The sequence below is a fragment of the Manduca sexta genome, chromosome 11 (genome assembly GCF_014839805.1).
Source record: "Manduca sexta isolate Smith_Timp_Sample1 chromosome 11, JHU_Msex_v1.0, whole genome shotgun sequence".
NCBI classification, from domain to species: Eukaryota; Metazoa; Arthropoda; class Insecta; order Lepidoptera; family Sphingidae; genus Manduca; species Manduca sexta.
Genome location: NC_051125.1, coordinates 3,947,477 through 3,973,264, shown reverse-complemented (window position 1 = coordinate 3,973,264; position 25,788 = coordinate 3,947,477). Strand labels below are relative to the sequence as shown.

The window sequence follows — 25,788 nt, the reverse complement described above, 5'->3', positions numbered from 1 at the left end:
GCATAAAATTACGAATGTAAACAAAACTGTGCAGTGTTTTTACTACGTAATATGAATAATATCTCAATAAAATTGCTAGACAATTTCAAACAGGATACGTGAGGCGCAATGTGAATGAAATCTAATCCAAAATAGCTCACACTTCGCCTTAAAAAACATTTGTACAACGCGGCAATAAACCGTAGATATAAAATTACAAGCAACATCGGAAGGAAGTGTTCAAAAAACAATACCATTTGCCACGAGCCGAGACCGCTGTACGTCACATAAGAAAAAATTAACATCAATAACGATACATTTACATAATATACCCCTTAAACAAACCGAGGTGAGGCAATGTACACAAAACGACCGAATCACGTAGTTTTTTCGCTATATTTAATTTAGTACTCGGGTTTCAATGTACCCCTGTACATTAAACGCGTCCTACATTTCTTCACAAAGAATATTGGAGTAAAAATAATAATAACAAGAACGGGAATGTAAGGGCGTCTGCACAGTACTTATGTGAAATTAGCTCGCGAGCCCGGCTTTGATGTGCCGGCCAATTGTACGAGAGTTGAATGTGAAAGCGCCTTTACGAAGCGTCGCTCCCGTCGCCCCCGACGTACTTATTTATTAGGTAATTTAAATGCTCGTAATGTCAATCAATAAAGTATAAGGCTTTGTTTATTATATCAGAAAACAATAAATATTTTGGTTTCATTTAGAATGTTAAGTGATTCACATTTCTTTTGCGATTAATACGATTTTGAACTTTACAAACACTGAGTTAACCTTTTTGAATATCGAACTTGAAAAACCGAGGAAACAAATATTATCAATATAATTTTTTTATCTAAATATTCATTGCATTTGACTGCCTCGGTGGCGTAGTTGTATTGCACATCCGGTACAATAGCGCTCTGAGGTCCTGGGTTCGAATCCCGGGTCGGGCAAAGTGATATTTGGGTTTTTCTGCTCAGTATCAGCCCGGAGTCTGGAATTTGTGCCCGATATGGCGATAGGCTCGCCCCCTATCACATCATGGGACGGAACATACTTGGCGAAAAGTGGGTGCCCTAGTTGCGCCTCTGCATACCCCTTCGGGGATAAAATGCGTGATGTTATGTATGTTATATGTATGTAATATTCATTGCCTACTCTTTATTTTGAGACCGAAGTGTCTGATAAAAATGACACGTTGAAGTGTAGAGCTGGTCAAACTTCAATATTAGTCCTGAAATAACTCACAAGTATATTAAATCTTTATTGTTTCTCATATTTACGGTGTACAATAAAGTTTTAAATAAATAAATAAATCCGAAACAATACACAAACTTATTACATTTAAGTGTTTTTACATTCATCACAAACCCCATTATTAACCCTAAACCGACTTTCTAACAAACAAAACGGGGTACACGGATCTAAAAGACCATCATTACGATACCGTTTCGAAGATAAGTGGTCAACACCACAACTGACACCACCGTGAATACACAAGATGTAATTAAGTGTAATTTAAACACGTTGCCCACATGTTCCCCGAATGTTGTGCAACATCTTTTATTTGCGTGAAAGCGTGTCAATTTTTGTGTCAGCTGCGCAAATAAAACAGATTACGCTAGTAAGGCCAATTTGGGTTACAAAATGTCTAACGTCAGTTTGACAGGTGCCAAAAAGGTATTTGTGACAGCAATCCTTTCAATTTATCGATACATTTGGAAGAAAATAGGTTGATAATTTATTATGGTATTGCGTGAAACGGCTGAACGGATTTTGATGCAGATTCCAGTATAAACAATCTAAACTCAACGTATAAAGGTTATGAAAATGTCAAAGTATGTCGAGAAAGAGACGCAAATAAACTGACGGAGTTGCACAAAAAAGATAAAAACTACGGTACTTTTAAAATAATTGTTTTAATAAACTCGAAATTAGCATAACTTAAAATAGATCTTAGCATTCCAAAAAGTTCTACAAAACAACATATAATACATAGATGAAGGCGGTAGGTAATTGTATTAAGTATAGGTGTAAAGTTTTTAGTTTCATGCGCTTGTTGTATTTGGATAGAATAGAGTAAAAAAAAACTAGAACTATTTTATTTTAATCTTGTTTTTGCCTGCAGCTCCACCCGCATGTAAAAGTTTATCTGCGATAAATATTTTTCCGGGATAAAAACTAGCATTTAGAAGTAATGTAGCTTCGTATAAGTGATAAAAATCGGTTTAGTTACTGAGATTAGCGCGGTCAAACAAATTCTTTAGCTTTAGGATTAGTTATAATAACTTTCAACTGTTGAATCGACATATAAAAAAATCAAATACCACATCCTATCTCCCTAATATTCGCCAAATAACAAACTTCTATAGTCAAATGTTCACGACCATTTTATATTGTGTTAGATGTAATTAGATTCATCTTCTTTTATTCCGTTAGTAGGTAGACATTCAAGGGTTCCACCTGATGGTAATCGGCAGCGCACTTAGCCTTTATAATTGCCAGAAGTATAGCCAAGCCCCTGTCTCCTAAAATTCCAAGTCCATAGTAAAAATCACGTTGTTAGTTTTAATCTCCCTCTTCTTTCCTAGCGGATGCGGACAGCGCGGCAGAGGGGGGCGGGTCCCCGACTCCTGGCGTGCCGGCAGACACCCTGACCTGCGGAGCTTGCAGGAGAGCATTCGCCCTTGCAGACATAGTCAGATTCATCCAGCACAAGGTCTCCTCTTGTGACAAGGAACTGACTTCGTACCACTGTTACAGTGCTGGTGAGTTAAAGATTTTATCCTATGAAGTTATTAAAGTTAGCGATAGGATAGACTAACGGGTATGAGATAATGTAGCGTAAAAACTAAGATCATAATATTCTTGAAGGATCCTTATCCCACTCTAATATGAAGTTGACGTAATATACTTCTACAAGTGTTGAAGGAGGGTATGATTTTCACGACAGTGTCCTTAGAATGTGCCAAAAACGTGACACGGCTCCGTGTTGTGTATTGTGGTTGAGTAACTAACATGTGACAGACGCATTGGCCTCTCTATCGGTCAAACATTTAAATGAATGGCATCGACTTTAAGTTTTTTTTTGGAACATTCTAAGGAAGGCTGTTTTCATCTGGCTGACTTTCGTTTTCCCTTGTTTTCTCGGGTATATCGTCGTAAGAAAACTTACGTTTTGCCGGTATGGAATTCAAACCTGGAACTTCTCAATCCATACAAGCTATACTTTTTAAATATTTCACAATATTATACACTTTAATAAAATGATACAGGTGTATTTATTTACCTAGCAGAATATGGCGACTGATTAAAATCACAAGACCGTCGGCATCCTTGGACTTTGTTCAAGTTTTTGTAAGACATTCTTATAATATTAAAGAAACCTTTCCCATGTTGTTTAAAACAAAACGGTATTCAGAAAAAGTTTACCTTCCGTACAAATAACAACTTCAATACTAAATTTGGTTACCCAGGTCCAAACTCTGACCAAGAAGATGGCTCGAGGCCTGGTCAGGTGTCGACTGCTAACTCGAGTGGTCGGAGGCCGTCACTCCTCACTGCCAGGAGACCTCCCAGCAGTAGGGTCCACACTCCGCCACTCGCGAGCCCTTCGATAGCGCCACCTGATCTTCTAGAAGATGGCGGCGCGTCAAGCACGCCTAAGAGGCTTTTAGACGGTAATTTTTTATGTTGAATTTACTAAAAATTCATTCTAAGGATCCTGGTAAATTTAATCGTTAAGTTAATAATTTCATTATTCAGGTTTTACATATTGCTTTTTAAGTAGGATATGGACTTCTAATCAAATACTACTTCTAACATTATCGCATAAAGTCCACTTAAAAAATAAGTTACAAAACTTTAGTTATTTTGCATCCTATTTAAGATGTTAATACATTCAATGTAATGGATTTTCCAAAACTATTCCAAAAGTTCTTATAAACGAGTTATTTTTTACTAGGAGCCGACGCGGAAACGTCAACGCCCAAGAGGAGGGCATCCACGTCCCCAATGCCATCAAGCTCGCCTGACGTGGACATCAAGCCTAAAATCAAGCAAGAGCACATGGACACGTCAGCATCACCTGAAGATCAAAAGAAATCAAGGACAGAAGTTGCCGACGCCGAGTCTAATACAATGCATAGTGGTGAGTACATTAAAGAAAAAAAAAATTGCAGTAACAACAAAAACTAAGGAAGTTGAACTTACAGCTACAATTACAATAGAACAAGTTTTAAATATCTAGAGCATTCTATTGGGTATAACGTTCTATAAATTGTAAAAGATACATTGTCAATTTCAGTAAGCTAAGAATCTGTTTGCGAAACTTACATAGATGTAATGTTGCACCGTCCAATTATTTTTTGAATGAAGATTTACAGCAATAATTTAATATTAACAATATTACGTAAGTAGTTTTTACATAATGGAACTCAGTGATGGAACTGAATTTTAAATTATATTTTTCAACCAAAACGAAAACATAAAATACACAAATTACCCACTTATTACATTTATTCATAAAGTAACCTTTCTACGCGGCAGGATAATATGAGTTTCCTACATTATTTTTTTACGTAGTTTCTTTGGTCTAATCTAGATTAGGTTACTCCTACATACTTTTCTAGGTAATCAACTCATTTCCCCAGCGGTTTTCCACGGATACGCGATTAATAAATATTTTATTACTAAACAAATACAATTCCAAAATTGTGTAACATATCCGTATAGCATCTCGAACAAATCCCTTATAACGGGTGTGCCACGGGCATTTGACAAATTTCCTTTCATACCATCTCCCTCGTCATCGGCTTTTCACACTCGGTATTTAGTATTTTTATTAATGATTGCAATAGCTGACGGCATCAAAGGATTTGCTTCGGAGACAATTTTATCTTGGCTTTGTTCGCCTTTGTCCCGTGCGAGTTCAGTTTTGGGCACTGACGTAATGCTTATGTCATTTCAACACCATACATTTTGTACGGTAATCTTGTCACTTTTGGACGGTGTTTCTTCGGCTATTTCGTCTATTGTGACTTCTTCTGCTGGCAATCTTATTTTTAAACTTGAGTAAGCTTTTAAAAAGCTAAATTTATCACTGATTATTTATAAAGATTTAATAATAAATAGAAACTGTAGGATAATAATAAAAGAAAATAATGATCGCTCAATATAGTTACCAAGCAACATAGATAACGAAAATAGCCAGCACCAATTAATGCTAAAATCCGATGACGAAATTCTTCATTTGCGAGCAAGAAATCCGTGTTATTTTCTCTAAAATCCCGTATCCAAAAATAACACGGCTAACTAATCCAAAAAACGGGTTTCGCCGTTGTAATTATAAAAAATGGAAGATCGAAAATCCCCGAACATCTGTATAAGCGGACAATCTTGCGGGGGTGGTTGAGAAATAATCTATCCGAGAGAGCTAACCCTTTGTGAGACCAGATGCGCTGTCATTTGACACTTTTGTAATAAACGGTTGCACAACAAAAGGATTTCTTAAAGCCGAAAACTGTTGAACGTACATTTTGGACCCGCATTTAGTGGTGCTTTGTGCAACTGTACGTGGCTCAGCAGTTTTATATAAATACGTGCACTTCATTGATATGAAGAGCTTGTGGAACAGTTACTACATTAACATAGGTTCAAATCATGTTTAGTATCAACGCTCATCTATAAAACTAATGAAATCATTTCAGTTTAATATTAAATTATTACAAATGCAAAAGACAATAGTGAGGATTAAGTATACACTATTAGGGTACTAGTTTAAAAATGCATTTGTCGACTAAACCTCATTATAGCGACATGTTTGGCGACGTCCCAAACCGTTTGTCTTAGTGTGGAAAACGTCTGAATCCTGCAAGCCGGTCAAGTGAGGTCATAAGTGCAAAGTCAAATCGTCTGGACTTCTCAAGCCTTATTTAAAAATATCTTTTACATTACCAAGCAGCTGTGTTTGCAATAACAATTCTATTTTAATTCAATAATGAAATACGTCAAAAAGCTATATATACGTATTTGTAAACACAATTGCGCTATCACCCAAGTGTCAATAGCAGGTTTTGCTTCGACACCAGTTGTTTGGCTTTATTGAGTTTATCCTAAACGTTTATATTAACCCTTCCCACTGAGCTGTCAAACCATATTCCATAAACTACGAGGGTCCCGCTGCAATGAAATAAATTGATAACCTGAAACAAAAGAGTTCAATCCATAAATCTTTTTAAGTTATAGCATTCAAAGCGGATTGTATTGTCAAAACAACGACATAATTCTACCGGTGACAGTAAGTCGTGACCTCGTGCCAAACTAAAAAGGGATTCTTAATTTTAATTGTATTCTGTACATATTAATTAACCCCATCGCTTTACGGACTGATAAACGGGGGTTGGTTTACGAAGAAAAAAATTATTTGCATGAGCACACGTTTGACGTGCGCGCATTGTTGTCATCTGCCTTTTGTGATGACCCTTGCTTTACCATCAGCGCTTCTATCGCTTAAGGTTTTATACTTTACACAATACGCTTGAATACAAGTCGTAAAACGATTTCCGTACAGTCCAATTTTGAATAACAATCGCATGGCGTTAATGACGTTAAACGCGACACGGTCGGTGATATTATAATTGTCAAAGATGCTACCGAGGTTCCATTGTTAGGCGGTCTTTTATAATTTTTTACAAAGATAAAAAATGTTTGTCGTGTTACTGACACGTGGTACAGACTCATGCGCTCTCCGTGACCTATGGAACTTCTTTGAGCGTGACACAATAGTGTTGGATATTTTTAGTTTTTGTACGGGAAGGTGGCTAAGTGGTGGGTTTGGAATAAGTGGGTTTTAATTTTAGACGTGACGTGTGCGACTTTGTTATGCGTAAGGGGAAGATGTCCCGTGCCTATCGCGTGCCCTTTGACTAGTCTGTTTATATATAGATACACGTAACACGCATCCATCTTTATGGTGATCCCGTACTAAAATACTTTTACGGACAACTGTTCGTACCACATTGATGGTTTGCCATTATCGAAATTTCAGTCTTCTCTTGGCATTTGGTATATGAGCTAGTGATATTAAGCGAATTATGGAGATATTCACTTTAATATTTACTTTTGTTATATTTACTTACCATTTCTTATTTTGATAGGTGTAATAATAGGTGTAAGGAACAATAGCAAAATTCCGTTAAAGACATGTTAACTGTAATTTACAAATAGTCAATTTCCATACAAAACGGTGCAAGACATATAGGATTTGTATCCACATTGTGGCACATATTAACATGACAAAACGTTGTACCGATGGCCGCCGGTAATATGTATCAAAACAAATATTGGTCCAAGTGCGTATTTGGTCCAGTGTTTGGACCCATTGTTTGGTTTACAAATTAATGAAGGATTGTTGGGCCAGCAAGTAAATACGTTGCCACTTAAAATATTTCGTCTGTAGATCTTTGAGTAATACTGTCTGGTTACGTTGAAAATGAAATAATTGTACGGGCTTATTATAGTCTTAAAGTTCAGCCGATTATTTACGTGTCTGGCGAATACTATAAACAGATTTCTTAGAAAAGGTGTAATGAAGATTAAATGAAATACGATTCTGCATATTTATAATAATAATATATATAATATAAAGGGAATATCCACTAGTTTACAACAGTTGTTTTGTTGTGACCACTTACGCACATCGCTTGTAACCCCATGCATTATCGTTTTAAACTGAGCACACGGTCTGGCGCACCTCAATGCGGTCAGATGTCTCGCAGACTCGGAACTCTTTAAATCCATTAATTACGCATTCACAGCGTCTCCTTGATAAATCACCGCGAATGATTGCTCGATTAACTCCCAACTTCCATATCAAGACATGTTTTCTTAAGGGTCACAAAGGCCCATCTCCGCGCCCAATCTCTAATCCTATCTAGGGACCTTTGCGGGCGAATTTAAATTTCTTTAGAAATATCGTCTTTATATACGTGCGGGTTTCTATTCCTTGTGACGAGATAACGTAAGTTAAGTCCAAGAGATTGTTGTGAAAAAAACTACCGCTAACTTTGACGAGATCCCATCTGGCGATGGTGATGCGGCCGAATGTGATCTTTATTACGTGGTTGATAAATCATAAAATCTATTGCGGTTTACGGGATTAGTAGAACCTTATTTTGTATATGAGGCGATAAGTCTTTATGAGGGGTCAACCTTTTCTATAGTGAAGCTCACCCTTTTAGTGAAAAGAGTACGTTGATAGCTGATTTAAGAATAGTGATAATGCATTCAGTGTGTGTAAATATATCATAGATTTATGATAGATTGCCTAGAAGACCCTTTCGAGTGGCAGTCTGTGTTGATAAAGAGCTTTTTCAAATGATTTTTGTTTTTTTAGTATTAAAGACTTGAGTTGATATTTCACGTTAGATGGGCGACATACATATTGAAACTATAAGGAAGCTGTTTTGTATTATAGAAATCGGTCTTTTAAATCATTAACAACATACACTGACTACACTTTTTTGATCCAAGTATTAATATCCCATTTATTCAACTTGTAGCTTCCTTCGGACACGTGTGATAATCGTGGGCTGTACAAATTACAGCTTATAGTGATTTCAATAGTTAGTCAACAATTTTGACACTTTTATCTCTACTTCTATACTATTAAATATAGCTAAAGACTTTTTTGTTTGAACTCGGTAATTTCAGGAACTTCAGGTGCGAATTGAAAAAACAAAATTTTGTGGTGGATAGCCCATTTATCGAGGAAGGTTATAGGCGATATAACATCACGCTATGACCAATAAGAGCGGAGTATCAATGAAAAATTTTGCAAAAACAGGGAAAGTTTATTCCTTTTGAAAGGTTCAGTTGCGTGCATTGCATAAACATTTAAAGCTACACAACATTATGTACCTATGGCGACATATTTTTTTTTTAAAAGTTTAAAAAATATATCTTAAAACAAAGTCCTCCACCGCATCTGTCTGCCAATCAACGCGATAGACTCAAAAACTAACCAAAGGATTTCGATGAAATTTGGAGACAGTTTGAAACCCTAGGAAGAACATAACTTCCCATTTCACGCAGGTGAAGCCACGAACAATAATATATTAATAAACAATTTCCATAGCAACATCCCCAGTACACTCCTATCCCCAAACCTTAATCACGTAAACCACTAAAACACATCGGACGCGAAAATCAATTTTAAACTCGACCACTAACCCACCCTCGCGTTTTATTGTTTTTCCACGCGTTTTTTGTAATATGTGGTAATGGAGGCGACACATGTGCCGACAACGGTTATGAGTTTAAAATAGCCACGACGCTACAATTTAGCCACGACGCTACAATTTCGTTGTACTGGGGCGCCACCGTATATTAATTTTGAAGGATTTGTTTGTGCGTTATTTAATGAGATATAGTATTGATTTTAGTTACTATAAGTAAATCTGTAGTATATAAAGCTGAAGAGTTTGTTTGTTTCAATGCCCAAATCTTAGGAACTACTAAACTGATTTTTTTTTCACTAATAAGAACGTTACTCCTGAGTGTTATAGGCTACTTTTTATCCTGAGAAAATATTTATCCCATAAAAATCTTATTATGCGAACTTTTAATATTTGAAATTGCAATTATTCTTTAAATTTCCGGGAATTTGTTCCTTAACAATTTGGCAAATATCAACTCAAATAGCCAGCCAATTCCAAAAAGCTTTTTGACCCATCGCAATTTGGCAATGTGGTCCAGTGCTTTACTGCTTAGTGACAAAAATAGACACACCTTTAGCCTTCGAAAATAGAGTCTCATACGACACACTAAGAAACTAGAAACGTCTACAAATTTCTCCATCACAAGAACCTAATCATCATTCCATTATTCTGTAGAGTACTACAACTATCACCTCGAATATGTAAAATAAAACTAATAAAAACACTCAATTCTAATTGCCACTGTATAATATTATACTATAATTGGCACTATTGTCTATTAATGCAGACCCACCACTCCCGAACGAGTAACGCGATAGTTTACAAATCACGACTACCTAACGTTCCGTCGGTGGGCGCGGCTTTAACGTTCTCGGCTTTGTTTTTCTGTCCGGCTTTTAGTTATAAACGCGGTTTTTTTCAATTAATTATTTTCATCGATTATTGCGTCTCGATTATCGTAAAGTGTTTATTTAAGGCGTGTCATTGATTTTAACAATTTATTTTTAGAGCTACTGAGAACAATGTTTTTATTTTATTAAAATATTAATTCATAAGGCAATATGTGAGAGCACTTAACGAAAAATAGTCAAGACTTTATCGCTGTTTAGTTATAGTTAAGATGTAATTATATTCATAACGAAGTCAGCTTATCTTTTAACTTAGTTCGGGGTCATTTTTCGTCGGAAAATTTCCATTATTTGTCATATGAAACACTTGTGCATATTTAAACTTTACGGTCATACCGGTCACTCGCAGTACATCGTACAATATGTCACCAACTCCAATTGTGTACTTATAACCCAGACAACTTTGGAATAGGTTATAGAAATTCGTATTTGGCTCTGTGCAAGCCATGGACGTTTGGGTCTCCATCTCATGCGTTTCATAGATAGAGGTATTTAAAAAAATGTAGTCTTAAAAACATAGAATTCATTTGCATACTATATTAAGTTTATTTTGTCTATAAAATAACTGGTATAAATACCGAAGCGCAAAAATTAAAAAGATATAAATTCATAACCAAACTTTTCGATGTTTATTTTTATTCGACTCACTTTACATTCGTAAATTGAATTTGTATTTTCGGCCAGTGGCGTTCCATTTTCAAATTTTTATTTTCCCTCGTAGCAAGAAACATGTCTCCCAGTTATGGGTCACAATTTGCACCATTCGGGTTATAACTTCGCACTAGCGTAAGGCGATGTTTACGCAGCAAGCGTTTTCAATTAAACATATCTATATAGACATGATTATAGTTTCCTTAAACCTGCCAAATGTAGTCTCTTACATTGATTTGAACTAAACATTGAAATATTTGTATATTATAAGTTAGTTATTAAAACACATCCGAAAAAATAAATATAGTTCAGTTCACTAACTTATCCGACCCATTACTTAAATTTTTTCTCTACTACAAAATGTTAAAGAATAATAAATACCGTAGTGGCATATACTATCCCATATAAGCGCTCATATTTCACTCGCTAATCGCCGGCAGTCTAGACGATACCTAAGGGGGTTGGCGCGGGGCGGGCGGAAGGGGAAGGCGGTCATTCAGCGCAGCGGCGCGACGGACATCCGCCGCATAACAAGTCGATGGCGAGTCTCACTGGAACGCTGCCGTTCTTATTTCAAATTTCGCATAGATTCAAAAATAGAATACCTTTTTTCGCTATACGCATATTTTTTTGAAATATGACAGACTTAATAATTTTGTTTCTAAGTGTCTGTTATCTGTGGCGATTATTTAAAACCATATTAACAACTTCCATGCCTTGCCCTCTTCATGTCCAATCCAAACAAAAGTTAAATCTTATTATAATTATTAAGTAATATGTATTTAGATTATAAAGTAGAAAATACTTATTAGGTATACCCTCAAATATATATACATGTCTAGTATTTTATACACTAACAATGTATATGAAAAAGATTCAGATTTAAATTTATGCTATACGTAAAGCTGTGTATTGTGAGCTGTAGGCAGTCTGTAGTTTCTAGCGATGTCCGCGAGAGGCGCTGGGGTGCGAACAACTGTTGTTGTCGCCGGAAGCGGCGCCGGCGGCTTCCGGCCGAGGCATGTTCTATATGGGCCGAGGATTTTGCATTTTCAGTATTTTTATTTTTTATTGCTACGTAATATTACTTGAGTTTTCACTGACATGTGTTTTAAATAACCTTTCAGCGAACTTATACGAATATGCGATATTAATTTATATTTATTTTAAATTATACGGTCTACGATGAATAAGAAAATTGACATAGCATATATAGTCTTTATTCTATTTCACATTTATTCAATAACTATGAGGTTAACAGGTCATTAACTCCGGCATATTTGCTCAGCTAATATTATATTTTAAACTCCATTTTTATTAACAATATGTATATTTGGTGACGTCATATTATTTATAAATGTCCATAAACTACTCAACTGCCACCATTGTCTTTGTTAGTAAATTCTCATACAAAACCAAACGGGAGCCCATCGTTCGATAACTCCATATCTATAAGCGAGTGCCCAAGTAAATACGACCACCGGATACGCTTTTCCTGCCACTGCCCGAGCTTAAGCGTCCTCCCGACCTGGGGGGTCCGCCCCCCAAGACCCCCAGAGCCGCGTTTAAAAATTTCACCCCCACTGACTTGGGCCGCACAATGCCCGGTAATCAACGATTGCCTTTTGAAATCGAAACGCATGGTATATAATTCCTTTTAGGTTCAAGGTGGATAAATGGGTTCCTTGTTTATGGCTAGCGATGCATTTCCTTACGTCTATTGTTTTTTTATAGTTTTCTTGTATCCCAGACAGTTTTGAGTTTGCTATACTTCGAGGTATAGGTATCGATGTACTTACTATAGTTTCGATTAAAATTCTCAAAGGAAAAATCTTTATATTTACAATATTTCTATTTGATTAAAGTCGATTTTCCTTGATGTAAAAGTCAACTCTAGAAGTACTTTCGCTTAAAATTATCAACAGACAAAAACTTTACATTTATAATACATTTCTGACAGCCATTTATTTGATATCCATTTTCCTTCTCAAACTCAACTTGAACAAATATTCTCACAATTAAGATCGCCATCTAACGCGACCACCCACACATTATCACGCACTCACACTCTGACCACAGCACAGATGTTATCAAAAGCGATTGAAATTACACGCACTCTAATCTGTGTAAGTCGGCATCGATCGTCTGTAGTACCGCTACGAGTTTTGACAGTGACCGTGTGACAATGAGGTGTACAGTCGTCAGGGAAATTATATAATATAATATCAGCCCTGTATTATATACTTGCCCACTGCTGAGCACGGGCCTCCTCTACTACTGAGAGGGATTAGGCCTTAGTCCACCACGCTGGCCTAGTGCGGATTGGTAGACTTCACACACCTTCGAAATTCCTATAGAGAACTTCTCAGATGTGCAGGTTTCCTCACGATGTTTTCCTTCACCGTTAAAGCGAACGATAAATTCACAAAGAATACACACATGATTTTAGAACAAGACATTCGTCTTGGCAGTCCGTTCCACACCCAACTAGGCTATCGCCGCTTTCAGAGAAATTACTAGTATTGTATCTAGATGCTGATACAATTATTTTTTTAATGAGAATCGATCTGTAGTTTAAAATTTGTGCCTGATATAATACTCAGCACAGCTAGGTATTTGAAAATTGTGCCCGATATTGCGATAGGCCTCATCACATCATGGGACGGAATACATACAGCGGAAAGTGTGGCACTTGTTGCGGCTTTGCTTACCCCTTTAGGAATAAAAGGCGTGAGTGTATAGATGCTGATATAGTTATATTGGAAATAAAACATTTATTATAAGCTTACTTATAATTTATATTACTCATCAATTCATAATATTAACCAGAGATGTATTAAAGTTTTATATTACAGGCACTCAAAACTGTAAAGTCGGTATCGAACGATTATAGTAGCTTATATTAATATATCACATAACCATTTAAGATAAAATGTCCCAAAATGTAATTTTTTTTTTCTAATAATTTTATTACGAAATCATTAAATGTACTTCACATATAAAATATATTTACCTGTAATGTAAAACAGTTTTTTGCGTACAGTACTGAATGATGACCAAAACTCAATACAATGAACAATGCTCGGACAAAAAGGTCACAATATTGATACCCTGATAAATCTCTCTACAGCATGATGCTTAAATGTTGAAATATAAATATACAGGGTCATTTTGACATTGCGTTACTAAATGAAAGTATATCGCATATACTTCTGCTAAGATTGCGCCAAAAATCATCCATGAATAACGAATATTTTGGCCAAAAATCCGAGTTTTAGTTTTTTGATTGTTTCACCACTTTGTAGTTTACTGCGAATATAATGTGTGTCCAAGGAATTCTCTTAAAATAATTAATAATATTAATTCTCTTAATAGTGTGTAATATCAAAATTACTTTTCGTTGGTATTTATTTTGTTGGAAAATTACACTTTTTTACATCATTTATTCATGACCCTGTTTACCTACTAAAAATATAAAATATATATAAAAATCAATGCAGTGATTCAATATTATATCAGAATTATTGCATTTATTTTAATACAATAAATATAACTTAGATATAAGACGTATTTGGTAATAAAATTTTAGATAGTATTTTATTGCATTTTTATGAAACATTAAGCAAGTTGAAAGTCAATTTCACGTTTTTCACAGTAATTTATACGTCGGTTCGGTAAACACATTTGGCTCACTGTTTACCCACTTCATGTTTTATTTTTATTAATATTGCCACATAGAACATTCGTTGCAAATTTTGTTAAAATAATTTCTTATTTATTTTATGTGCCCACATGCAAACTTTCGCTTCTAGCTGTATAACCACACTGAAATGAAAATTCTGAAAATATAATAGGTATCAATAAATTTTAAGATTTTAAAGTGTCTTAAAAAAGGATAAATGATTTTATTTTTTATTTGGAACACCCTATATCCATCTTCTTTCCGGTCGGTCACAATCTGACCGTTACATTTCAATAATCGTCTTAACATTCGAGATCGCTTATCGAACCGCGCCTACCAATACTAGTGACGTGCTAGGATATATCGATGTTATTGTGTTCACGACGTGGGAGTAGCGATAATCGATATTTCAATTTAACAATCATCGATCGGATTACATTTTTCAGAAGATTTACTACATTAGTCATATATCTCGAAATCAACTTTACAGTATTTAATTTACAATATTTAAAACGTAATAAAATCACATTAACCGAGCGCAATTCATAAAATTATATTTGATGAATATCATAACAACCTCTATAAATTGTATAAACGAGCGAATTTTGCCGTTTTTAAATATATAACCTCACGAGTCAAACGTTTTATTAGCACTCGAAGAGCGAAGCACATCACTAAAATTCTGAGACGCGACTCGGTTAATAAAATTTGTCTCGGGTTAACAATGAGCAATCAAATTATTGTCAAAACTAGAGGGCGCGCCTTGACCACGTCACATCTCGAGATTTAACGACCTACTTAACTCATACATTACGCATTGAAAAAAGAACAATTTGTGATCTCATGCCGAGCATACTGGAATTACGTTTTAATCTACGCTGTCGGTTTGATGTTGGCTTTATTAAATTCGATTATAAACTGAATAAATAATTGATTACACTAGTATTCGTTTACAAAATAAAGTTATTAAATGACAAGCATAAACTAAAACCCACTTTCCACGGCCCGTTATTTCCCTTTACAAAAAAAAAAAACATTTCAAAAAAAGATAAAGTATTACGTAGATTTCAATATCAACAGTCTTAACTCGCGCGTGCGTACGTGATCCGAGCCCGCGTATATTTCATAAGATTTTAGAGGTGCATGAATCACGCGGGACACGGAGCGGCGATCACTCACCGACCGCCGCGGACCTCGATTAGCATTCGCGCCACGCACTCACCCTAGGCCCAACGCCACGATATGTGAGAGCTATTACTAGACACTTTGCCCGTGTTAATATTGCTGTAAATCTTCTATCGGAATGCGTTCCCATTTTCGGAAGTGTTTTGCTCACATTATTTTTCCTTGTCCACAGAGCCTAGTAACTACGTGTGTTCTACGTGCAAAGCGCGCGTGCACTCGGCATGGAGGCTCCTGCAACACGTCCAACACGTGCACGGAGTGAAGATCTACGTGGAGACATTGCCGCAGCAGATGCCCAGCAAACAAAACCACTCCTCATCGAGTACTTCTTCGTCCAGCTCCGGTTGCTCCTCTACCGGGGCACCTCTCCCACCTCCCACATTACGTCACCATCCATTACTACCTCCTCCAGATATGCATTCCCCTTTTGGAGTTGGTGGGCTGCTTAGAATGCCACTGCCGGGCAGCCTGCCACCTCTAGCGCATCCGTCAGTCCCTCCCGCGCCATTGTTCGCGAGACCAAACCATCACGACCACAGATTCAGGATGGAGCAGCTCGTGTCCGAGCAGTTCCGTCACCACGGACTGAACCTCGCTGCAGCGGCAGCAGCGGTGGCGGCTAACTCACTGCCACCACATCAGGCGTTTCCTTCGCCGGCTGATAGACCGCCGGTGATACCAACGTCTGTGTCGGGCCGAGAACGGCCCCCACCAGTATCTCAACCTCTCTCATTAGAACCCCAGCTGGATTTTTACTCGCAGCGCTTGCGGCAACTGGCCGGTACGACCAGTCCAGGGGCGGCCACAGGCAATTCGAGCTCTCCTAGCCCCAGGAAGCATTCTCCTCCGTTCGCTTCCCCGTCGCCCTCCCGAGTCGGTCAGACTCCACCGGCGGGCGCCGGACCCGGAACGGTGGACACGCCCCGTGAAGCGACGAGGCCGCACAGCTCGACGTCACCTGAGCGGCGCACGGAGCCCATGGCAGCAGACGCGCCACCGCCCGAGCGCCCGTCGTCGACGCCACCCGTCAAGCGCAATACCGATGAAGCCGTTCACTCGTGTGAATTTTGTGGAAAGAAGTTTAGATTTGAAAATAATTTGATTGTTCACCGTCGATCACATACCGGTGAGAAACCTTTCAAATGTAGCGAATGTGACGAGGCTTTTGAAAAAGCGTCAAAATTAAAGAAACACATGAAAGTACACCGAGGATCTGACGGCAATGCTGAAGAAGGCGAATCAGGCGGTGACACCGCTGAGGATGATTCTGACGATGAGCTGGAAGACGAGGAGTTGGATGGTGAAGATGAAGATGATAACGAGGATGGGGAGGATGTCGAAGAAGCTGAGGATCTAACCGTGTCCAACAGCAGCGCTCCGTCGGTGCCGCCGAGGAAACAGACGCCGGCATTACCGTCTCATCCCCCCTCTGCCTCTGTTGTTGGCGAATTGATGGACAAATTCGGACTATCCAATATTGCTCAATATAGTGAAGCTTTCAAACAAGCGCTTCAAGAATCGGGCAATTCATTAAAATGGCAACTGGCTAAAGACAGAGACAACAATAATGGTCCACCAAGCGATAAACCCAATGGCATGCCTCCTACAGCTGCGCTACGCCTAAAGGAGGAGTTTGCAAAGATGCCACCACAACCTCATCCTCTTTTCAATCCTTTTGAGAACCCTTTTGAAGCATCAAAACGTATGAAGCTGGACATGGAAAGGGGTGACGGCTGGTGGTTACCTACACTACACGCTCAGAGACCGCCAGAAAACATATTCGACGGTCTCAAAAATAGCGGAAATGGATTATTACAAAACCCTTTACTAAAATCCAAGGACGGCCGGCGGAACGACACGTGCGAGTTCTGTGGGAAAGTATTCAAAAACTGCTCCAACTTGACCGTCCATCGACGCTCACACACCGGCGAGAAACCGTACAAATGTGAGTTATGCTCGTACGCATGCGCGCAGAGCTCAAAACTCACCAGGCACATGAAGACACACGGCCGACTAGGTAAGGACGTGTACCGGTGCCGCTTCTGCGAAATGCCCTTCTCCGTTCCATCGACCCTCGAGAAGCATATGCGTAAATGTGTTGTGAATCAAAGTAACGGTGCTCCTCTGGCGCTATCTGATGACTCGAACGCGTGCCGTGACGAGGCGTCGTGACTCTACCCGTGGGGTGGGCTTCGCCTGCCACCGCCCGCGCCGCCCAGCCAAATCTTCTAAGCTCCACGTTCCGTCTAAACGCATTTCATGCGTCGAGCGGACTCAGGTTTTCATTTCTAGTCTTAAGAATTGAATTTGCCGATTATTGCAATAGCCCGAGGGCACCGAAGGGCATTAATAGTAACTTGTAATTAAGTGACATATTTCTCGAGTGGTGAGTGTGACCCAGTGCTTACGTTACGTTGTTGTTATAATAGTTTTCGTGGATTTTGTTCTCGGATGTTTTGTACGTTGCGAATTCGATCTTGTTTTGACATGTTTTTTATTTATGTAAAGTGGAAAATGTGAAAACCAATGCCAAAGTTAGCTATGTTGATTTATCGGTTTAGTTGTTAAGGTTGTATGTATAGCGTCAATTAAATAGGAACTTTCGCAGTATTTCTAGGATCTTCATAGTTCTATGTAGTATGTGTTTCATATAAGTTGTTTCGTAATTTTAGTGTGTAATATATAAGAGAAAATGTTTCCTATCCTAGATAAACTTGTGTATATAGCTCGATGTAAGTGTAACTGTATATTGGTACCTATATCATTGTTCATATTATAGGTGGATGTCGCGTATAATATAAAAAACAAAATATGGTAAAATACGGTGAGTTTCCTGTAATCGATAATTATTTAAGCGTTGTAGGAACAGATCGGTATCACGTAGGAGTAGGCGAGGTATAAGTAATTAAATTATTAAAATTATTCTCAATCGGTGTTTCTGACGCTTTCATTTGTGAACGTGAATTATTTTAAGACTGAATAAAAATTCCAGTTTTCGTTATGTATCGTGATCTTCGATGAAGTCTAAATTAGTCCACGCGTGAAAACTTTCAGTATACGTACTTAATGTAAATTAATAAATAGAATTTATATTAGATAATTGTAAGTAAATTATAATAGAATTGTTCTGTCGTCCGTACGTCCCTTTGCTCTGTTTTAGGACTTCTTCAAACGTTGTATTAAAATTATGTTGCTCTTTTACTTCGTTTGGACGAGGCCTAATTTTCGTTTATAATTGTTTAAAAATATTTTTTCAAGTCAGTCAGTTTTCAATGACTGTTTGATATAAAATATTTTTACTTATTGAAAAATTAGTTACGATATAGTTGGGAAAATTACTATTTATGTAGTTCTAAATTACTTTTTCGAATGACAAACGTAGTATATTTTTGTTTTTAATAAATTTCTCCCAACTATGTTACAATAAAACGAATTTAATAAGCATCTGTACCTTTTACATACAAATGGAATAATAGACGACTAATGGACGCAACATAGAGCAAAATAAAAAACTAAGACAAATTTTATTGTGTAACTAAACGTGAAAAGATGAACTGTTTTTATTATTTTTCATTTTTATTATTTTTATTTCAATAAATATCCACGATTTGTTAATCATACTGGTTGTTTGATTTTAACCCTTAAATAAACAAAGACTTGCGTACCACGAGGATCAATGGTAATTTGAGTTGAAATTACATAACTATTTAATAACAGAATAATATGAAATAAACACATAATATATAGAAAAGAACATGAGAGAAAAGGAGCAAACTAAAGTAAAGTCTTAATTTAATATACAACATGATTCAGAAACTTTCTTCATTGATTGCCTCGGTGGCGTAGTTATACTGCATGTGCGGTACGATAGCGTTTGAGGTCTTGGGTTCGAATCCCTGGTCGGGCAAAATTATATTTGGGTTTTTCTGCTCAGTTTGAGCCCGGAGTCTGGAATTTGTGCTCGATATGGCGATAGGCTCACCCCCTATCGCATAAAGGGACGAAACACGCTTGACGAAAAATGGGTGCCCTAATTACGCCTCTGCATACCCCTTCGGGGATGGATGCGTGATGTGTGTGTTCTTCATTAAAACACTATACGTACAAAACTAAATCACAATATACAATTTATATTACACATTGAGATAATATCGCTGAATCACTATTACAGGGTTCTGTGTTACATTTGATGTGAAAATTGAATTATATATCACACGATTCTAAATCTTTTTCAGTGAAAATTTTCAAATAACCCCGAAAGATAAATAAAGGAGGAACTATAAATAATTGTCGTTTAAGATTTTTACCAACATGAATCTTTTTTAATTTCGTTGCAAAACAAGTAAAATTAACATAGGACCTTGTCGTAGTGAGCCAGCGACATAGTTTTAAATTATCTTCGCATTCTAATTTACCACGAATGTAAGTAAAACCAAATCATCAACATAGTTTTTTACGGCACTACAAAGTGACCTTACTGCACCTGATGGTAAGTGGGGTCCAAGAGAATATCGACTGACGATACTTGATTACCCCTCGGCAGTTTATACAATTATGCCGCTCTGTTGGAACCGGATATACACAGGCTGATCCCCGAACGCGACATACTTACGTGGGTCACTATTGTGGGTTTTAACACTTTATATATGGTGGTCGCTATCTGGGCGAATATAAAATATACACCAACAAAAATTCGATATAAGAGCACTTCGATGTCAATTGAACTCACGTGAGAATTAAATTTTGTACTTCTACTTACCCTTCCACGTCTCTAGTGTAGGTGTGATGCAACATACTCTCCAACATGTTGCACAAAGATTTTAGCTTAAGCTAGCTGCTTGCTGCTTGCTTGCTACAAATCTTGTTACAAAACCTAATACTAAATGTTGGCCGTTTACGATTCAAACCAAGACTGAATCAATAGCCAATCGTGCCAATAATATTATATCCTGCCATCGAGCTAGGGATGGGGTTATAAAAAGAAATAAATGTACTTTTTTTATTTCACATACAATTTTGTACATAGGCAGACTCAATGCCATAGGCATTCAGTCTTAGGGAACCTTAGGCTGGAACAGAAATTAAGAAGGTACGTGCATCAAAGCAATCTGTTGCGGTAAACAAATACAACAGTATTTTTTTTTTTGCTTTGAATGACGTGACGAACTTGCCCCCTGATGGTAAGCGATAGAATCGCGCATAAACAGTAGAAATACCATCCAATACCTTAAATTACAAAGTATTGTTTGGTATTCCACTGCGCTCGCCGTCCTGAGATGTGAGATCTTAAGTCTCATTATGTCCAATAGTTACACTGGCTATAATGTCCTTCAAACAGGAACACAACAGTGACTACATATTGCTGTTTGGCGGCAGAAATAGACATTGCGGTGGTACCTACCCAGGCGGACTCTCATATATGAGAGACCTACCACAAGTAAATCATGAAAGAAAGAAACAAAGTAATGATAATGTATTAGATACAAGCCATAATACCGATAATCAAATCAGAAATGACATAACCTGCAACATATTTTACCGTTTCAAAGACATGCGAAATTTTATATAGGTATATACATATACATATATGGCCATGCTATAGTGGCTAATATAAGTATGTCGCGTTCCAGGAACAGCCTGTGTATACTCGGTACCAACGAGCCGGCATAATTTATACCAGAAGGCATAGGCAGAGGCACAATTAGTATACCCACTTTTCGCCACGTGTATTCCGTCACATTATGTGATAGGGGGCCGCTCAGTAATATTGTATTTTTGCTCAATATCATTTCATAATTGTGCCCGATATGACGATAGATTCGCCTCTTATCGCGTCATGGGAATAAGTGGGTATCCTGGTTGCATCTCCGCCTACGCCTTAGGAGATAAAAGCGTTACGGGTTTGTTTTTTTAGCTGTAAGGCCTTTCCAGGTATAAAAGTCTTATAGTACATTTAAAATTGGATATTTTTCTGACATAAAAACTATCCTATTTTGCCGTCCGCAAGAAAAAGGACGCTTCTACGTACAAATTTGTATAGAGACTAAAAATAAGATTCGTCTATTTTTACGCAGTATAATTATTTATTTAACCCAATTTTCAAAAATAAATAGATACGTCTTTTTTCATTGTAACGGCAGTATTATATTCAGCCATTCAAAAATGTTTACATTTAGTTCTAATTTTTAAACGTCGTACATAACTGTAACAATTAATTAAATATTCGATTTTTTTTCGTTCCTGTTAAAGAACTCGCCAAACGAAAGTATTAAATAGTGTTTCGAACTTGGTTTATGACGTTATTACTGTGCACATGATTTTTAAAATTTAATGTACCAATATGAGTACTATGCACGGGCCTTTGAGTTGTGAAAATATTTTTTTATGTATTAAAATGGAATCAGATATTATAAGCCTATTTGTTATTGACATAATGCCAATGGTCCCAAGCCACTTATAAATGCTAAAATTAACGAATATTATAATAAATATACCTTGTTATTTTTATTGTTCGAAATTTTTAAGGTGACCAATAAAATTATTTTTATTTCTTAGTAATCTAATAAATAAAGGAAAAAACTTACATGATAAGAAATAAAAGGGTTTTTTATTTATTTAGTATACATACCAAGCTACTATACTACTATCAGTGGAAGCCTCTAGCCTCTGGCACACGTCTCACGTGTGTAAAGATCTTTTCCCAAAATGTTTATCACATGAAATTGTATAGTCCATGTTATGTCGCCTTCCAAGTAATTACGAGGTCCTGGAGTCCCAACTCGGCAATCCGTATGACTTTTCCTATAATTTTCCCGGGAATGGATCCTCCAGAACGACGAACCCACCGTTCGGTTAAATATAAGCCACTGATTATCAATACACTACACTTGATTATGGTTGATAAGGAACTAATGCCATCGCGGTTAAGTCGATTGATTCATGCTGTATACTGAACTGGCAATTTTTTAATATTAATTTATAAGCGCATCATCTTGAATGTTACTAAGAAAAATATAAGACTTGTTTTGCATATTTAATGTAACTGCCTCTATGCTGTAGTTTCGTGTTTGATTCCTTGGTCAAATATCTAGGGAAATTTCGGTGTACACAGTACAGCCTAGAAAGGAACGAAAAAGAGTGATGCTATACAAACATTATAATATTATGTATGATAAAAATCAGAAGTTACGGTCTTTCAAGAAACGAGAAACCACAGTTACTTTTTTTTAGATTTATCTGTAACTGATGCAAGTATTTATATATAATGTCCTACTGCTGGGCATGGGTTTCTGACCACTGAGTGGGTTTAGTCCTTACTCCACCACGCTGGTCTAGTGCGAATTGGCAGACTTCACATACCCTCTAAATTCTTATAGAGAACTTCTCAGGTACGCAGGTACCTCACGACATTTTCCTTCACCTTTAAAGCAAGTGATAATTTACAATTATACTTACATAACTTTAGAAAAGTCACAGGTATATGATCTTATATTATGAACCTGTGGAAATTCATCTCGGCAATCCGTTCCACAACCAACTAGGCTATCGCCGGTTACAGGTATTTACTTGAAATGATAACTAACATGGCAGTAACGCGCGATGTCCTGCACATATACCAGCGCCAAACATCAAACGGCAGCTGATGGTCAGATATAAAATCGGCTGACTGAAGATTCCTTTTACTAAAACAAGACTATAAGGATTATTTTCATCCATTTCACTAACCATTGTAGGAGTCACTAGCTCTCGAAATGTTAAAATATGTTCCTACTTCAACTTGCACAATAACCGCTTCTAGAATTAAAATAATCACAAGCAATACCAATGAAGATAACTCTGAATGACTAGCATAGCGGCTAATATGACCAACACAGTGGCCACTAAATAAGAGATTAATCACTTGGAAATTTAGGATAGTGAGTACTGGCCCCTCAGTAATCAACTAAACACTAAACTCCGCCACAGTTGCCATTCTATTGACGAGCTGTCACTCCGACAAAAAATTTTACATTTCTTTTTTATTTTATTTTTATTTATTCATAGATACAACAATTTAATGATTACATCAGTTCACAACGGTCACTTCACTAAACTCGAGGCCCGTATCACAGGAGACCAAATAAAAGGTCCATATAATTCTTACCAATTTAGCCTAATTTCCAGTAACGTTATTTTAAAGTTTAGAAAGAAGTCTGGCTGAATAGATTTTTGATTACTTTGACTTATAGGTAATAATAGGTCGACTAAGGTGAACATAGAAAAAATTACAAAAATGGTAGAGTCAAGAGTCGGGTGAAACCAACGTCATTCAGATAAAAAATAACGAGTAGTGACGGTTCAGTGCTGCGTCTCATATGGAGAGCTACTTTTTCTGAAATCCCAAATCCCCTCCCTTCATCGGTAATCTCCATAATACTTTAAATATAGTTTACATCAATCAAGTATATTGGCATATGAAATAAATAAAAATAAACACTTTTAGTTCAAAAATGATATTTTTGCAGTTAAGCCTTGAGCAACAGCTAATGCTAATTAATAAATAGTAGATGAAAGTTCGAAGACGGTTTCATCGTGCTGTATGTACTATAGTCGATATTCCGATTGAAATAATCGTAAGTATCAAATTATTATTTTATTACGAAATTTATTTTTAATTGGTCTGTCATATACAAGGCATTATGCTTTTTAAAATTATACTAACGGTTTTGCAGGTGATATATAATAAGTATAATAATACTTTTATAGTAATTTTAAAAGGCACTTGTAATCTACGAACAAGTAGTACAGACAATAATCGATGATCAAGAATTAAAAAAAACGTTACTTAGTTTAAAAACTCTAGCAAATAATACATTTTGTAGTATAAATAAATATTGTTAAAACATTTTAACATGAACCTAAAGTCTCTGATATTACTTGTTTTCTTGCAACGCCATCTGTTGTCGAATAGCAAAAACAAATCACCCTTCTGTTAAAATTGTTTGGGTTGTGGTACAAAAATAAATCTTTAGAATATTGTTATAAGATTTTTTACAAGTACTTAATCCTATCAAGTAAGATTTTAATAACGTCTTATTAGTTTTAATAGAAATTCTACTATAGGATGTAAAGATTACCTATATATTAATGCTCAGTGAAAATAGTTGCTGATTATGAAAAAACAACACTTAGAAAAGTATCAAAAGATTTAATTTTATTTAATAAAACTCGGAGAATGATGAAGGGATACTACCATCATATTGTTGTATTGTCTATATAAAAAAAAAACTTTTTTCTTAATTTCGTTGTGATAAAACAGAAATATTTTGGCATCATTGTAAATAACAAATATCTTATTAGAAATCTAAGATTTATTTTTTTCTAACAGGATAAGAATGTCTGATACAGTTCATAGGATTCTAGTATCGATATTTTGCAAAAGTTTCAAAGTAAATCTAACAGATGGAACTGTTAGCCAAACTAATACTATTAAATATAGATGGCTCTGATGACTATAGCAGGCGGAATAAAGTATTGTTTCGGTATTTTTTTTTTCTTTTAATGTAGATTTATTAGACATATCACAAGGTCCGTAACATAACCTACTATTTATGTTTTTTTTGTGTAGTAATACAAAAATATACTACGATTTTTTTTCTAGTTCTTATATTATTTATTTTTAGAATATGCACTGTTATATTGCAACTTAATCAAATGTTTTATTTAATATTTCTTGATAAAGATTTTAAAACGAAGTGAGCCATCAGTGGTTCTGTTACTTTATTAGATAGATACATAACTATCTATAATTTGTTTGGTAAATCTTAATCATAATAGGTACTGGGTAGTAAGTGGATAATTCCTTGAAAAGCATCTGCATTTTACTGAACATATTTTAAGGATAATAAGAATATAGTTCCTATAATATTTAATAATGATTATAACCATTAACCACACCACTCTACATAATATTGCAATTTCGTTTTAGGTATTGCATTTTAAAAAAACCTGTGAACTAGGTCAATTAAAAACAAAACTCTTCAAAAATTATTTTATTTTATCTTTAATTACACATAATATCAATATAACACAATACACTTCGTATTCAAAAACCTAATAACAATAAAAATGTACTAAATATTTCACATCAAAATAAATAAAAAAAAAACAACTGACAGCC

At 36.2% G+C, this 25,788-nt stretch overlaps 1 protein-coding gene across 1 annotated transcript in view; it reads left to right on the top strand.

Moving 5' to 3' along the window:
• The window catches only part of LOC115442320 (B-cell lymphoma/leukemia 11B), a 41,629-nt gene extending 22,380 nt beyond the window's left edge, over window positions 1-19,249 (top strand). Inside the window, exons 2-5 of the mRNA XM_030167328.2 lie at window positions 2,577-2,753; window positions 3,462-3,665; window positions 3,950-4,135; window positions 15,802-19,249. Of these exons, the coding sequence (XP_030023188.1) occupies window positions 2,577-2,753; window positions 3,462-3,665; window positions 3,950-4,135; window positions 15,802-17,801 (2,567 nt within the window). The 3' untranslated portion in view covers window positions 17,802-19,249. The remainder of the gene's footprint in view (window positions 1-2,576; window positions 2,754-3,461; window positions 3,666-3,949; window positions 4,136-15,801) is intronic.
• Window positions 19,250-25,788: the final 6,539 nt, after the last annotated feature.